This window comes from Chionomys nivalis, chromosome 2 (assembly GCF_950005125.1).
Source record: "Chionomys nivalis chromosome 2, mChiNiv1.1, whole genome shotgun sequence".
NCBI classification, from domain to species: domain Eukaryota; kingdom Metazoa; phylum Chordata; class Mammalia; order Rodentia; family Cricetidae; genus Chionomys; species Chionomys nivalis.
Window position 1 is genome coordinate 66004627 of NC_080087.1, and position 16366 is coordinate 66020992.

The window sequence follows — 16366 nt, forward strand, 5'->3', positions numbered from 1 at the left end:
TCTCGGCACCAGGAGAGCCATCATTGGGGTGAGTTTGTGACCCGCAGCAGCAGCCCGAGACAGGGAACTCAGAAGTTCCTCATCGCCCCCCCATACTTCCTGGGCTCCCTGCAAGGACTCTACTCCCCGCATACTGCCTCTCTCTTCCTATCCCACCCAGCTTGCATCCAAATCCCCTCTTCCTTCTGCCCCCTTCCCTCTTTGGGCACATAACACCACCCTGCTCAGCCTGTCTGGGTACTGGGAGCGAATCCTCAGGGCAAGCAGGCGGGCAGGAGTCCATTTGTTACACTGGCCTGCCTGCACCAAGCAAGGTAGGTGCTTTGTTTATGAACTACCCAACCAACACAGAGAGCTAATCTCGGCACCAGGAGAACATCATTGGACACGGAGATCTGATATTGGCACCAGGAAAGACATCACTGGAGCACAAGGAGAGCCATCACTGGGGAGTGCCATCACTGGGAAGGTACATCAGTAGGCAAGGAGACCTGATCCTGTAAAAGAAGATCCATAGGAGAGCATTCGGAGGAAGAGATGAGCAGGCGCCAATGCAAGAATTCACCCAAAATTCTGAAAAACAATATGAAACCACCAGAAACCAGCGACCTCACAACAGGAGGACATGAACACCTTAATCATGAAGAAGTAGAAAAAATTGACTTTATGAAAGTGATTGAAGCCCTGAAACAGCATGTAAAAAATGCCTTTATATAAATGGATGAAAAGTATAACAGAAAGTTTAAAGAATTGAGTAAATCAGTGAATGATACCCTAGGAAACCAAGGAAAAACAATCAAACAGATAATGGAAACAGTTCAAGACTTGAAAACTGAAATGGAGGCAAAGAAGAAAACACAAACAGAAGGCCAGTTGGACATGGAAAATCTAGATAAACGAATAAAGACTACAGAAACAAGCATAACCAACAGAATACAAGAGATAGAAGAAAGAATCTCAGATTCTGAAGATACCATAGAGAAAATAAACACACTGATCAAAGAAAACAACAAGGCCAACAAACTCTCATCACAAAACACTCAAGAAATATGGGACACAATAAAAAAACCAAACCTAAGAATAATAGGAGTAGAAGAAGGAGAAGAAGCACAGCTCAACGGTCCAGAAAATATATTTAATAAAATTAAGGAAGAAAATTTTCCCAACCTAAAGAAAGATATAGCTATGAAGGTTCAAGAAGCATACAGAACACTGAATAGGCTGGATCAAAAAAAAAATCCCCTCGCCATATAATAATCAAAACACAAAGCATACAGAATAATGAAAGAATATTAAGAGCTGCAAAGGAAAAAGGCCAAGTTACTTATAAAAGTAAACCTATCAGACTTACACCTGATTTCTCTATGGAAACCATGAAAGCCAGAAGGTCCTGGATAGATGTACTGAAGAAACTAAGAGACCATGGATGCAAGCCCAGACTACTATACCCAGCCAAGCTTTCATTCACTATAAATGGAGAAAACAAAATTTTCCAGGATAAAAACAAATTAAAACAATACGTAGCCACAAATCCAGCCTTACAGAAAGTAATAGAAGGAAAATCACTAAACAAGGAGTCCAACAATGACCACAATAACTCAGACATCTAGAGAACCTTCACCAGCACAACTCAAGAAGGGAAACACACAAAATCTACTACTAGAAAAGTGACCGGAGTTAACAACCACTGGTCATGAATATCACTTAATGTCAATGGACTCAACTCACCTATAAAAAGGCACAGACTAAGAGATTGGATATGAAAACAGGATCCAACATTCTGCTGTTTACAAGAAACACACTTCAACCACAAAGACAGGCACCTACACAGAATAAAGGGTTGGGATAAGGCTTATCAAGAAAATGGACCTAAGAAACAAGCGGGTGTGGCCATACTCATTTCTAACAAAGTTGACTTCAAACTAAAATCAATCAGAAGAGATGGAGAGGGACATTTTCTATTCATAACAGGAACAATTCATCAGGATGAAGTCTCAATCCTGAATATATATGCCCCTAATATAAAAGCACAAACGTACGTAAAAGAAACATTGCTAAAACTCAAGGCAGCCATCAAACCGCACACATTAATAGTAGGAGACTTTAACACTCCTCTCTCACCAACGGACAAGTCAATTAGACAGAAACCTAACAGAGAAATAAGAGAATTAATGGAGGTAATGAATCAAATGGACTTAAAAGACATCTATAGAATATTCCACCCAAATAGGAGAGAATATACCTTCTTCTATGCAGCTCATGAAACCTTCTCAAAAATTGACCACATACTCGGTAACAAAGCAAACATCCACAGTTACAAAAAAAATATTAGTAACCACCTGTATCTTATCATATCACCATGGATTAAAGCTAGAATTCAGCAACAATGCTACCCCCAGAAAGTCTACAAACTCATGGAAACTGAACAGTCAACTACGGAACAATACCTGGATTAAGGAAGAAATAAAGAAGGAAATTAAAGTCTTCCTTGAATTCAATGAAAACAAAGACGCAACATACTCAAACCTATGGGACACTATGAAAGCAGTCCTAAGAGGAAAGTTCATAGCACTAAGTGCCTACTTAAAGAAAACAGAGAAAGCACACATTGGAGACTTAACAGTCCACCTGAAAGCTCTAGAAAAAAAAAGAAGCAGACTCACCTAGGAGGAGTAGAAGAATGGAAATAATCAAACTGGGGGCTGAAATCAACAAAATAGAAACACAGAAAACAATTGAAAGAATCAATGAAACAAAAAGCTGGTTCCTGGAGAAAATCAACAAGATTGATAAACCCCTATTCAAACTAATCAAACGGCAGAGAGAGAATATGCAAATTAGTAAGATCAGAAATGAAAAGGGGGACATAACCACAGACACAGAGGAAATTCAGAGAATCATTAGATCTTACTACAAAAGCCTGTATGCCACAAAACTGGAAAATGTAAAAGAAATGGACACTTTTTTAGATAAATACCATATACCAAAGTTAAAGCAGGGCCAGGTGAACAACCTAAATAGACCTGTTAGTCGCGAAGAATTAGAAGCTGTTATCAAAAACCTCCCTTGAAAAAAAAGTCCAGGACCAGATGGTTTCAATGCAGAATTCTACCAGAACTTCCAAGAAGAGCTAATACCTATACTCCTTAATGTATTTCACAATATAGAAACAGAAGAGTCATTGCCAAATTCCTTTTATGAAGCTACAGTAACTCTGATACCAAAACCACACAAAGACTCAACCAAGATAGAGAATACAGGCCAATCACACTCATGAACATCGACACAAAAATGCTCAACAAAATACTGGCAAACCGAATCCAAGAACACATTAGAAAAATTATCCATTATGATCAAGTAGGCTTCATCTCAGAGATGCAGGGCTGGTTGAACATATGCAAATCTATCAATGTAATCCATCATATAAATAATCTTAAAGAAAAAAACCATATGATTGCTTCATTAGATGCTGAAAAAGTATTTGGCAAAATTCAACATCCCTTTATGATAAAAGTCTTGGAGAGATTAGGGATACAAGGGTCATACCTAAATATAATTAAAGCTATTTACAGCAAGCCAACAGCTAATATCAAATTAAATGGAGAGAAACTTAAAGCCATCCCACTAAAATCAGGAACACGCCAAGGCTGTCCACTCTCTCCATACCTCTTCAATATAGTTCTTGAAGTTTTAGCAATAGCAATAAGACAACATAAGGGGATCAAGGGGATTCGAATTGGAAAGGAAGAAGTTAAACTTGCGTTATTTGCAGACGATATAATAGTGTACATAAACGACCCCAAAAACTCCACCAAAGAACTCCTACAGCTGATAAATACCTTTAGTAATGTGGCAGGATACAAGATCAACTCCAAAAATCAGTCGCCCTCTCATACACAAAGGATATGGAAGCAGAGAGGGAAAGAAGAGAATCATCACCTTTCACGATAGCCACAAACAGCATAAAATATCTTGGGGTAACTCTAACCAAGGAAGTGAAAGATCTATTTGACAAAAACTTTAAGGCATTGAAGAAAGAAATTGAAGAGGATACCAGAAAATGGAAGGATCTCCCTTGCTCTTGGATTGGGAGAATCAACATAGTAAAAATGGCAATTCTACCAAGGGCAATTTATAGATTCAATGCAATCCCCATTAAAATCCCATCAAAATTCTTCACAGATCTTGAAAGGACAATAATCAACTTTATATGGAGAAACAAAAAACCCAGGATAGCCAAAACAATCTTATACAATAAAGGAACTTCTGGAGGCATTACCATCCCTGACTTCAAACTCTATTACAGAGCTACAGTAATGAAAACAGCGTGGTACTGGCATAAAAACAGAGAAGTCGACCAATGGAATCGTATAGAAGACCCGGATTTTAACCCACAAACCTATGAACAACTGATTTTTGATAAAGGAGCTAAAAGTATACAATGGAAGAAAGAAAGCATCTTCAACAAATGGTGCTGGCACAATTGGATGTCAACCTGTAGAAGAATGAAAATAGACCCATATCTATCACCATGCACAAAACTCAAGTCCAAATGGATCAAAGACCTCAATATCAATCTGAACACACTGAACCTGATAGAAGAGAAAATGGGAAGTACCCTACAACATATGGGCACTGGAGATCGCTTCCTATGTATAACCCCAGCAGCACAGACATTAAGGACAACATTGAATAAATGGGACCTCCTGAAACTGAGAAGCTTCTGTAAAGCAAAGGACACTGTCATTAAGACAAAAAGGCAGCCTACTGACTGGGAGAAGATCTTCACCAACCCCGCAACAGACAAAGGTCTGATCTCCAAAATATATAAAGAACTCAAGAAACTAGACTTTAAAAGGATAATTAACCCAATTAAAAAATGGGGCACTGAACTGAACAGAGAATTCTCAACAGAAGAAGTTAAAATGGCCAAAAGATACTTAAGGTCATGCTCAACCTCCTTAGCGATCAGAGAAATGCAAATCAAAACAACTTTGAGATATCATCTTACACCTGTCAGAATGGCTAAAATCAAAAACACCAAGGATAGCCTTTGCTGGAGAGGTTGTGGAGAAAGGGGTACCCTCATCCATTGCTGGTGGGACTGCAAACTTGTGCAACCACTTTGGAAATCAGTGTGGCGGTTTCTCAGAAAAATTGGGATCAACCTACCCCTGGACCCAGCAATACCACTCTTGGGAATATACCCAAGAGATGCCCTATCATATGACAAAAGCATTTGTCCAACTATGTTCATAGCAGCATTATTTGTAATAGCCAGAACCTGGAAGCAACCTAGATGCCCTTCAATGGAAGAATGGATGAAGAAAGTGTGGAATATATACACATTAGAGTACTACTCTGCGGTAAAAAACAATGACTTCTCGAATTTTGCATGCAAATGGATGGAAATAGAAAATACGATCCTTAGTGAGGTAACCCAGACCCAAAAAGAAGAACATGGGATGTACTCACTCATAATTGGTTTCTAGCCATGGATAGGGGCCACTGAGTCTATAATTTGTGATCCTAAAGAAGCTAAACAAGAGGGTAAACCCAAGGGAAAACATATAGATATCCTCCCAGCTATGGGAAATAGTCATGACTGATGGGCAAAAAATTGGAATCTTGGGGGTGGGGTGGGATGGGGATGAGGGGTGATGGGGAGAGAAAAGTGTGAAGGAGAGGATGAGGGGAACTGGGGGAATCGGGGTGAATGGGGATAAAGAAAGGTTGGATAGGGGAGCAGGGAAACTCATACCTTAGGTAAGGGAGCCACCTAAGGGGTGACAAGAGACTTGAACTTGGAATGGCTACCAGATGCCCAGGGCAATGTCCCCAGTTAGTTCATTGGGGCACCTGAGGATAGGGAACCTGAAATGAACCTATCCTATAATCATACTGATGAATATCTTGCATATCGCCATAGAACCTTCATCTAGCGATGGATGGAGATAGAGCCAGAGACCCACACTGGAGCACCGGACTGAGCTCCCAAGGTTATAATGAGGAGCAGAAGGAGAGAGAACATGAACAAGGAAGTCAGGACCATGAGGGGTGCACCCAACCACTGAGACAGTGGGGCCGATCTATTGGGAGCTCACCAAGGTCAGCTGGACTGCTACTGAAAAAAACATGGGATAAAACCGGACTCTCGGAATGTGGCGGACAATGAGAGCTGACAAGAGGCCAAAGAGAATGGCACAGGAACTTTCATCTGGCGATGGATCGAGAGAGAGACAGAGACCCAATTTGGATCAACCGTCTGAGCTCTTAAGGTCCAAATGAAGAGCAGAAGGAGGGAGAACATGAGCAAGGAAATCAGGACCACGAGGCGTGCACCCACCCACAGTGACAGTGGAACTGATCTATTGGGAGCTCTCCAAGGCCAGCTGGACTGGGACTGAATAAGCATGGGTTGAAACTGGACTCTCTGAACATGGCGGACAATGAAGGCTGATGAGAAGCCAAGGACAATGGCACTAGGTTTCGATCCTAATACATGAACTGGCTTTGTGGGAGCTTAGCCTGTTTTGATGCTCACCTTCCTGGGCCTGGATGGAAGTGGGAGGACCTTGGTCTTCCTGTAGGGCAGGGAATTTGGACTGCTCTTCAGTAGCGAGAGGGAGGGGGAATGGACTGGGGGGAGGAGAAGAGGAGTGGGGATAGGGGAGGGGAGAGGGGGGAGGGGGCAATGTGTGGGAGGAGGGGAGGGAAATGGGAAACGGGGAGCAGTTGGAAATTTTAATTAAAAAAGAATAAAAAAAAATATATAATAAAAAAAAAAAAAAAAAAAAAAAAGCTGGTTCCTGGAGAAAATCAACAAGATTGATAAACCCCTATTCAAACTAATCAAACGGCAGAGAGAGAATATGCAAATTAGTAAGATCAGAAATGAAAAGGGGGACATAACCACAGACACAGAGGAAATTCAGAGAATCATTAGATCTTACTACAAAAGCCTGTATGCCACAAAACTGGAAAATGTAAAAGAAATGGACACTTTTTTAGATAAATACCATATACCAAAGTTAAAGCAGGGCCAGGTGAACAACCTAAATAGACCTGTTAGTCGCGAAGAATTAGAAGCTGTTATCAAAAACCTCCCTTGAAAAAAAAGTCCAGGACCAGATGGTTTCAATGCAGAATTCTACCAGAACTTCCAAGAAGAGCTAATACCTATACTCCTTAATGTATTTCACAATATAGAAACAGAAGAGTCATTGCCAAATTCCTTTTATGAAGCTACAGTAACTCTGATACCAAAACCACACAAAGACTCAACCAAGATAGAGAATACAGGCCAATCACACTCATGAACATCGACACAAAAATGCTCAACAAAATACTGGCAAACCGAATCCAAGAACACATTAGAAAAATTATCCATTATGATCAAGTAGGCTTCATCTCAGAGATGCAGGGCTGGTTGAACATATGCAAATCTATCAATGTAATCCATCATATAAATAATCTTAAAGAAAAAAACCATATGATTGCTTCATTAGATGCTGAAAAAGTATTTGGCAAAATTCAACATCCCTTTATGATAAAAGTCTTGGAGAGATTAGGGATACAAGGGTCATACCTAAATATAATTAAAGCTATTTACAGCAAGCCAACAGCTAATATCAAATTAAATGGAGAGAAACTTAAAGCCATCCCACTAAAATCAGGAACACGCCAAGGCTGTCCACTCTCTCCATACCTCTTCAATATAGTTCTTGAAGTTTTAGCAATAGCAATAAGACAACATAAGGGGATCAAGGGGATTCGAATTGGAAAGGAAGAAGTTAAACTTGCGTTATTTGCAGACGATATAATAGTGTACATAAACGACCCCAAAAACTCCACCAAAGAACTCCTACAGCTGATAAATACCTTTAGTAATGTGGCAGGATACAAGATCAACTCCAAAAATCAGTCGCCCTCTTATACACAAAGGATATGGAAGCAGAGAGGGAAAGAAGAGAATCATCACCTTTCACAATAGCCACAAACAGCATAAAATATCTTGGGGTAACTCTAACCAAGGAAGTGAAAGATCTATTTGACAAGAACTTTAAGGCATTGAAGAAAGAAATTGAAGAGGATACCAGAAAATGGAAGGATCTCCCTTGCTCTTGGATTGGGAGGATCAACATAATGAAAATGAAAATTCTACCAAAGGCAATTTATAGATTCAATGCAATCCCCACCAAGGTCCCATCAAAATTCTTCACAGATCTTGAGAGAACAATAATCAACTTTATATGGAAAAACAAAAAAAACCAGGATAGCCAAAACAATCTTCTACAATAAACTAACTTCTGGAAGCATTACCATCCCTGACTTCAAACTCTATTACAGAGTTACAGTAATGAAAACAGCGTGGTACTGGCATAAAAACAGAGAAGTTGACCAATGGAATCATATAGAAGACCCGGATTTTAACCCACAAACCTATGAACACCTCATTTTCGATAAAGGACCTAAAAGTATACAATGGAAGAGAGAAAGCATCTTCAACAAATGGTTCTGGCACAACTGGATGTCAACCTGTAGAAGAATGAAAATAGACCCATATCTATCACCATGCACAAAACCCAAGTCCAAATGTATCAAAGACCTCAAAATCAATCTGAACACACTGAACCTGATAGAAGAGAAAATGGGAAGTACCCTACAACATATGGGCACAGGAGATCGCTTCCTATGTATAACCCCAGCAGCACAGACATTAAGGGCAACATTGAATAAATGGGACCTCCTGAAACTGAGAAGCTTCTGTAAAGCAAAGGACACTGTCATTAAGACAAAAAGGCAGCCTACTGACTGGGAGAAGATCTTCACCAACCTCGCAACAGACAAAGATCTGATCTCTAAAATATATAAAGAACTCAAGAAACTAGACGTTAAAATGATAATTAACCCAATTAAAAAATGGGGCACTGAACTGAACAGAGAATTCTCAACAGAAGAAGTTCAAATGGCCAAAAGATACTTAAGGTCATGCTCAACATCCTTAGCGATCAGAGAAATGCAAATCAAAACAACTTTGAGATATCATCTTACACCTGTCAGAATGGCTAAAATCAAAAACACCAAAGATAGCCTTTGCTGTAGAGGTTGTGAAGAAAGGGGTACCATCATCCATTGCTGGTGGGACTGCAAACTTGTGCAACCACTTTGGAAATCAGTGTGGCGGTTTCTCAGAAAAATTGGGATCAACCTACCCCTGGACCCAGCAATACCACTCTTGGGAATATACCCAAGAGATGCCCTATCATATGACAAAAGCATTTGTTCAACTATGTTCATAGCAGCATTATTTGTAATAGCCAGTACCTGGAAGCAACCTAGATGTCCTTCAATGGAAGAATGGATGAAAAAAGTGTGGAATATATACACATTAGAGTACTACTCTGCGGTAAAAAACAATGACTTCTCGAATTTTGCATGCAAATGGATGGAAATAGAAAACACTATCCTGAGTGAGGTAACCCAGACCAAAAAAGAAGATCATGGGATGTACTCACTCATAATTGGTTTCTAGCCATGGATAGGGGCCACGGAGTCTAAAATTTGTGATCCTAAAGAAGCTAAACAAGAGGGTAAACCCAAGGAAAAACATATAGTTATCCTCCTGGCTATGGGAAATAGACAAGATTGCCGGGCAAAAAATTGGAATCTTGGGGGTGGGGTGGGATGGGGTTTAGGGGAGATGGCGAGAGAAAAGTGTGAAGGAGAGGATGAGGGGAACTTGGGGAAACGGGATGATTGGGGATAAAGGAAGGTTGGATAGGGAAGCAGGGATACTCATATCTTAGTTAAGGGAGCCACCTAAGGGTTGGCAAAAGACTTGAACTTGGAGTGGCTACCAGGTGCCCAGGACAATGTCCCCAGTTAGTTCCTTGGGCACCCGAGGTTAGGGAACCTGAAATAAACCTATCCTATAGCCATACTGATGGATATCTTGCATATCACCATAGAACCTTCATCTAGCGATGGATGGAGATAGAGACAGAGACCCACACTGGAGCACTGGACTGAGATCCCAAGGTCCTAATGAGGAGCAGAAGGAGGGAGAACATGAACAAGGAAGTCAGGACCACGAGGGGTGCACCCACCCACTGAGACAGTGGGGCTGATCTATTGGGAGCTCACCAAGGCCAGCTGGACTGTGACTGAAAAAGCATGGGATAAAACTGGACTCTCTGAACATGGCAGACAATGAGAGCTGACGAGAGGCCAAGGACAGTGGCACGGGGTTTTGATCCTACTTCATGTTCTGGCTTTGTGGGAGCCTAGGCAGTTTGGATGTTCACCTTCCTAGACCTGGATGGAGGGGGGAGGACCTTGGACTTTCCACAGGCCAGGGAACCTTGACTGCTCTTGGGACTGGAAAGGGAGGAGAAGAGGAGTGGGGGGAAGGGAAGAGGGGTGGGAGGAGGGAGTAGGAAATGGAAAGCGGGGAGGAGGTGGAAAAATTTTTTTCAATAAAAAAAAGAATGGATAGTTATAGTTTTCCTTAGTTATGATAAAAGATAAAGTAGATATAAATATTGTAACTGCAATTCTTACTTGATAACTGTTTTGTTATATATAATTTTACTATGTTAAAGTTAAAGCCTTTCATTTTTGTTTAAACAGAAAAAGGGGAAATGATGGAGGTGGGTCTTGTATCTTATCAGTTGCTTTCATTGGTTAACTAATAAAGAAAACTGCTTGGCCTGATAGGACAGAAAATTAGGTAGGTGGAGTAGACAGAACAGAATGCTGGGAGAAAGAAGCCGTGTCAGGCAATCGCCATGATTCTCCCACCGGACACAGAGGCAGGTTAAGATCTTCCCTGGTAAGACACCTCGTGGTGTTACAGGGATATTAGAAATGGGTTAGATCAATATGTAAAAACTAACCAATAAGAGGTTATAACTAATGGACCAGGCAGTGTTTAAAAGAATACAGTTTCCATGTAATTATTTCGGGAAAAGCTAGCTGGGTGGTGGGAAGTGGCCCGCTGCTCATAATACAACAGAGTGGCTCATAATACTACAGCCCTGATAGGACAGAAAATTAGGTAGGCAGAGTAAACAGAACAGAATGCTGGGAAGAAGGGAAGTGAGCTCAGACGCCATGTCACTGCTCCCCGGGGCAGATGCGATGAAGCTCTGACCCAGGATGGACGTAGGCTAGAATCTTCCTGGTAAGGGCACTTCGTGGTGCTACACACATTAGTAGAAATGGGCCAAGCATTGTTTATATGAATACAGTTTGTGTGTCATTATTTTGGGACATAAGCTAGCCAGGCGGCCGGGAGCTGCGTGGCAGGAATGCAGCCCACAGCTCCTTCAACAGAGCAACACTTTTTAAAAGGGAATACTTTGACTTCCCAGGAGCCATGATATTACTGTCCTTTGAAGTTTGGAGTTAGAGTTCACAAAGCACCTTTGAAATTCTCAAAATGTTCAGAAATTCCTGATAACAATCCTTCATACATATGAGAGTGCTGTATGGTACACAGTTTCTCAGGATAGGATAGTGGAACACAAGGTAGGTATTAACAGATGCTAATCAATGCATCAAGTTATTCAGTTAATTAACTTAAAGAAAAAGAAACACTAAATGCTATTTACCGTGAAGATCTCTCAATAACATAAACCTTTGTAACAATATTTACCAGTGTTCATCTCTTCAGCAAGTATGCTGGAGAATGTCCTTTGCATGGGATCTATTTACTCTGTAGACTTTTTCTGTATAAAGTATATGTGAGGATATTATCCTTTTTGTTGCTGAATTTTTGCACTTCATATCCTCATAGATTTCAGTATTTGTGTCAACATTTTCTTGGTGATATGGTTGCTCTTTTCTCTTAATAATCTGATATCTGGTACAGGTAGAAGCCACCCACAGGTCAGCCCAGGGAACTAAGGCCTCGGCAGGGGCATACCTCTAAGATGAAGGGTTTGTAGTAGAAAATGTGAAAGAATTCATGTACTGTGGAGAGAAGTGAGACTCAAGCAGAGGTAGGGAACAACAGGCTGATACGTGTGGCCTATGTTGTCACCTGGAAAAATGTGTTATTTTCTGTGATGCCGCTAAGAACCATGTGTGGTTCTGTGAAGCTATTGCAGTTGAAGTCTGTGTTGATGTCCTTTTTTCATGATACCCACAAGGCCATACAGTTGTCCTTGATCTGGATACACACCTGAGATTTTCTTGACGTCCAAGAGCTGAGCTGACTCCATGTTAACAGTGATATCAGGCCAAACTGCAATCAAGTGCTCTGTCTGGGTCCATTTCCCTGTTGTAGCCAGGGTCAGGCTGTGTTACCCCGAAAGGTTGCAAATGTCCACACTGATGTCCAACAGCCACACTACTTTCAGGACCATACATATCCAAGTGGCCTGTGCTGACACCATGGGCCATGGTGGTACCTGGAGACAAACTGCTACTGAGGGCCATGACATGGGTCTATTGCATCTGGTGTGCTGATGTCCATACTCTATTTTATGACCAGACAATGAGAGCTGGCCCCAGTGGTCTGGGCTTCAGAAAACAGGTCCCACCCTCCCATCACAAACAGTATCAAGGGAGAGTGGCCTTTACAATGAAAACAGATCCATAATCTCTGGGCCTGGATGAAATTATCTCCCCTTGCCAGCCGCCACAACAAGACAGCTAGCCCCAAACATGGAACCATTGATCCCACTCATTACCATGTGTACATGAGAACAGGCCAAGATGATGTGGGCATGGGAGTGCTGTCCTTAGCCCTCATATGATAGTTTGGTCACAGTGGAGACCCAGACTAATTAGGTCAGCTACCACCTAGCACCATATCCAAGACTTTGAATTGGCCCAATACAACATCTATTGCATCTATGACCTGAGGAATGAATGAGGACACCAGTTCTACAGAACCATAGAGTCAGGATCTCCATGACTAAGCACAACAGCAGGATATCCTCAAGAGGTTTTGCTGAGGGTCCAGTATTGATAGAATACCAGATGTCAGCCCAACAACTCACTGCAATGAACATTTGCAAGTAAAGCTATTTGAGTAAAAGGGTATACTGCATGACACACAACAGTTCCCAAGGCTGAAAAAAGAAATGGATATGTGATGCAGAGACATAGATGGGGGAGAAAAGTGGATTTCTGCTTGTTTGTGTGTTTGTTTTTATATTATTTTCGGGGAGAAGGCTACAAGGTTGGATGGTGGATATGGCAGGAGAGGGAAATGGGTAGAATTAGGGTCCATGAAGTGAAATTACCAAATAATCAATGAAAAATAATGTTTAAAAAATAAATAATCCGTAATTTAACCCCGTTACTTAGCCTCAAGAAATACTACTTAAGATTTCTGCATATAGGATATGTTTATACAGGGTAGAACATCATAGCATTCACACTATTTGCTCCTAAAAGTACCAGATGAGAACCCAAACTCCTAGACTGTACCTTAAAGAGACAAGCGACTTCTGCCACAAATTTTAGTAGTCTTATCAACTCATTAATATTTACATGCAAAGTATTTAGATCATATTCAACATCTCTCCCAAATTTTCTTTCAGATAAATCCCTACCTACCTACTCACCTATTTTATTTGTAAACCTACCACATAAAATCTGTGTTCAACTGGTATTATTGAGTGTAGACCCTGTTCCTGAATGTGCTTAACCTACAGAGCAGCAACACTGTTAAAGCAAACTGACCCTCTCCTTTTCAAACAATTATCACATGCCAAATGCACTTCATGTAGTGATTGAATCTAATGTGTCTCTCCTCTATGATCACACTGATAGTATGTTTTCTGACTTCCACAGGTCTTGTGTATGTTGTCATACAATAACTGTAAGTTCAAATATATGACTGTAAAATATTTGAGTGTAAAATACTAAATCTAACATATACTGACTAGGAAGATGCATCTCTACTGGGCAGATTTTGTACAGCTACAAGGTGTTATGTCTTCTATTTTAGAAAACACAGATCAATATCACCCAGTGAACTATGAGAACTACAATGAAAGACTGGACTGATAAGGTAGGCTCACTTATACAACACTGGAGGAAATATGGCAGAAGTAACCAAACACATTATGGTAGGATATAAGGTCACTCGGTGAAAAGTTTGTAACTACAATAGTTAATGTGGGTGAAAATCTGTGGTTAACCTGGCCATAGTCTATAATGAAGGATATGTTAGTATTATTCTGTGTTATAATCTTGCCATTAAAATAATACATACTATAAATTATTTGACAGATATTTTGCAGGACGTGGGATGCATAAACTTTTAGATGTACAACATTGCAATGATACAATTTACATAATTATGATAAAATTACTTCAGTTTTATATTTTTAATCTAGAAAAAAGCAAAATGTGGAAATAATAGAATCATGACTTATTATATAGGGGCTTAAAGTAGGAAAAGACAGAGAAATGATGACTGTGATATTTAATAACCACCAATTTAAACTATGAGAAAGAGCAATGTAGCCTTGCAAAATGGAGGAGAGGGTATAAAAAGCTATAAAGGTGCAAACCAAGCCCAAAATGGTCTGTCTGGCTTTGGATTCAGGAGAGATTCTCGAGGAGGTGCGAATACTGAGTATATGTTGAACCCTCTTCTTGTGTCCGTAAAGTATGACAATCATGGAGATGCTGGAACATACAATGAGTATAGAAAATAAAACTTCAGGGAACACCCAAAATGCTATGAACAGTGAATCTACTATTATGTCACGACTAAGATGGGAACAGAATTCAAAATCTCTCTTTTGTGTCTTATTTTTGCTTTGTCTTTTGGTAGATGCACACATGGGGAAAACCATATTTACTACTATGTTCAGGATCCAGAGGACATAAATGGAACAACAAACATATTTTGGTGCTTTGAATTTAATACCTTTCCAATAGGAGTCAATAGGACTGATAGTAATGGCCTGGAAGATACTCAAGATGCAGGTGATACTGATGGACATGCTCCTGCTCAGTCTGAGAACATATAAAATAAGTTCACATGAAACGCCATCGAAGAAATGTTTCCACCAAAAAATTTTAAATATTTGGAGCACTCCATTAGAGAGAATGGTCAAGGAGTTGGCTGTGAACACATGTGCAAGAATTAAGTCTACAGTCTTTAACTTGTGTTCATGATAGTAAATGAGTAAGTAGTAGAAAAGAAAAGATATGTTTCCTAGAATTCCAAGTGCACTCTGAAGTAAAAGCACTATACCTACTGCCAAGTTCCTTGAGTCCATCCTATCATTCAGCATTTCTTCTTTTAAATTTTGACAATTATGTCCCTGAGCCAAGTCATGCAAGTTATGCAAATCGTGAAATTTTCTGACCTGGCCCCTTGGAGGACACACAACCGAGTTCAAGATTGAAAATGCAGAGTTTGTAACTTAACAAGAGAGTGTCAAAACACATGCCATCTGTAATAACTTTCATTGAAATTGTTGAAGTCTACAGTTTTCATGTTTATGGAGTGAGTTTCTTAAAATGTTCAGCATTAGAAATAAGACCATATTTCAATGATGAAGCAATCAGCAATTCAGTTCAAGTGGAAAGAATGCTCAATTCTAGATCCCAGAATAAACTATTCCTTATTCATCATATTGCTGGAAAACAGACTTCAATCTGCAGCTTCAAATGGAAAATTTTCCATGCTGTCCATGTCATGCAACATTTCAGCTTAAACAATGTACATTTTACCTCAACAAAGTGAATGTTTCTAAATTCTTATATGAAAAATATTTACAATATAGTATAAAATACTCTAATCCTGGGGGTAAAATGATGAGCTACATAATGTTAAATTAAGAGATACAGCTCACCAGATTTTACACACACATTTGGAATTATTCACTAGGTGCAGGGAAGAGAAAAAAAGGTATATGTTCTGTTTGGTTAACTCATGAAATTTACAACCAATCACATTAAATGTGGAATAAATAGGGAATGTCCAGTATTCTAATTAGATCTCTTGCCAGATGTGATAATGTAGTAGCAGAAATCCAAAGTAAAACTGGCTTGAAACACCAGTCATTGGTAAGAACAAGAATAAGTTATGTATGTGACACACTGTTGATGGTATTCCCATTGGCTCAAATGTTTTTGCTAGAGTCAATGACCATTTGCTTGTGCATAATTTCACTCTTGTGTAAATATCTTCAAAGACAAATTTTAAAATATATGTGAAAGAAATGACTTCTAACCAAGGACCTCCAAACGCATTCTTTGAGAGCACACTACCTAAATTAAACATGGTAATAAATGTGTTAATCCTTGAACCCAGGATGTAGAGATAAGTAGGCCATTGTGCGTTCAAGGCCAGCCTAGTCTACATAATCATTCCAGTACAGTCAGAACT

The 16366-nt window shown here is 39.9% G+C and overlaps 1 protein-coding gene across 1 annotated transcript; it reads right to left on the bottom strand.

Moving 5' to 3' along the window:
* Positions 1–14348: 14348 nt before the first annotated feature.
* LOC130867810 (vomeronasal type-1 receptor 4-like) lies at positions 14349–15298 on the bottom strand. The gene has a single exon (XM_057759997.1). The coding sequence runs from the start codon at positions 15264–15266 to the stop codon at positions 14349–14351; it is 918 nt and encodes a 305-aa protein (XP_057615980.1). The 5' UTR covers positions 15267–15298.
* Positions 15299–16366: the final 1068 nt, after the last annotated feature.

Coding starts and splice junctions, on each gene's coding strand:
- LOC130867810 (XM_057759997.1), bottom strand. CDS start 15,266: ATGCTGAATGATAGGATGGACTCAAGGAACTTGGCAGTAGGTATAGTG.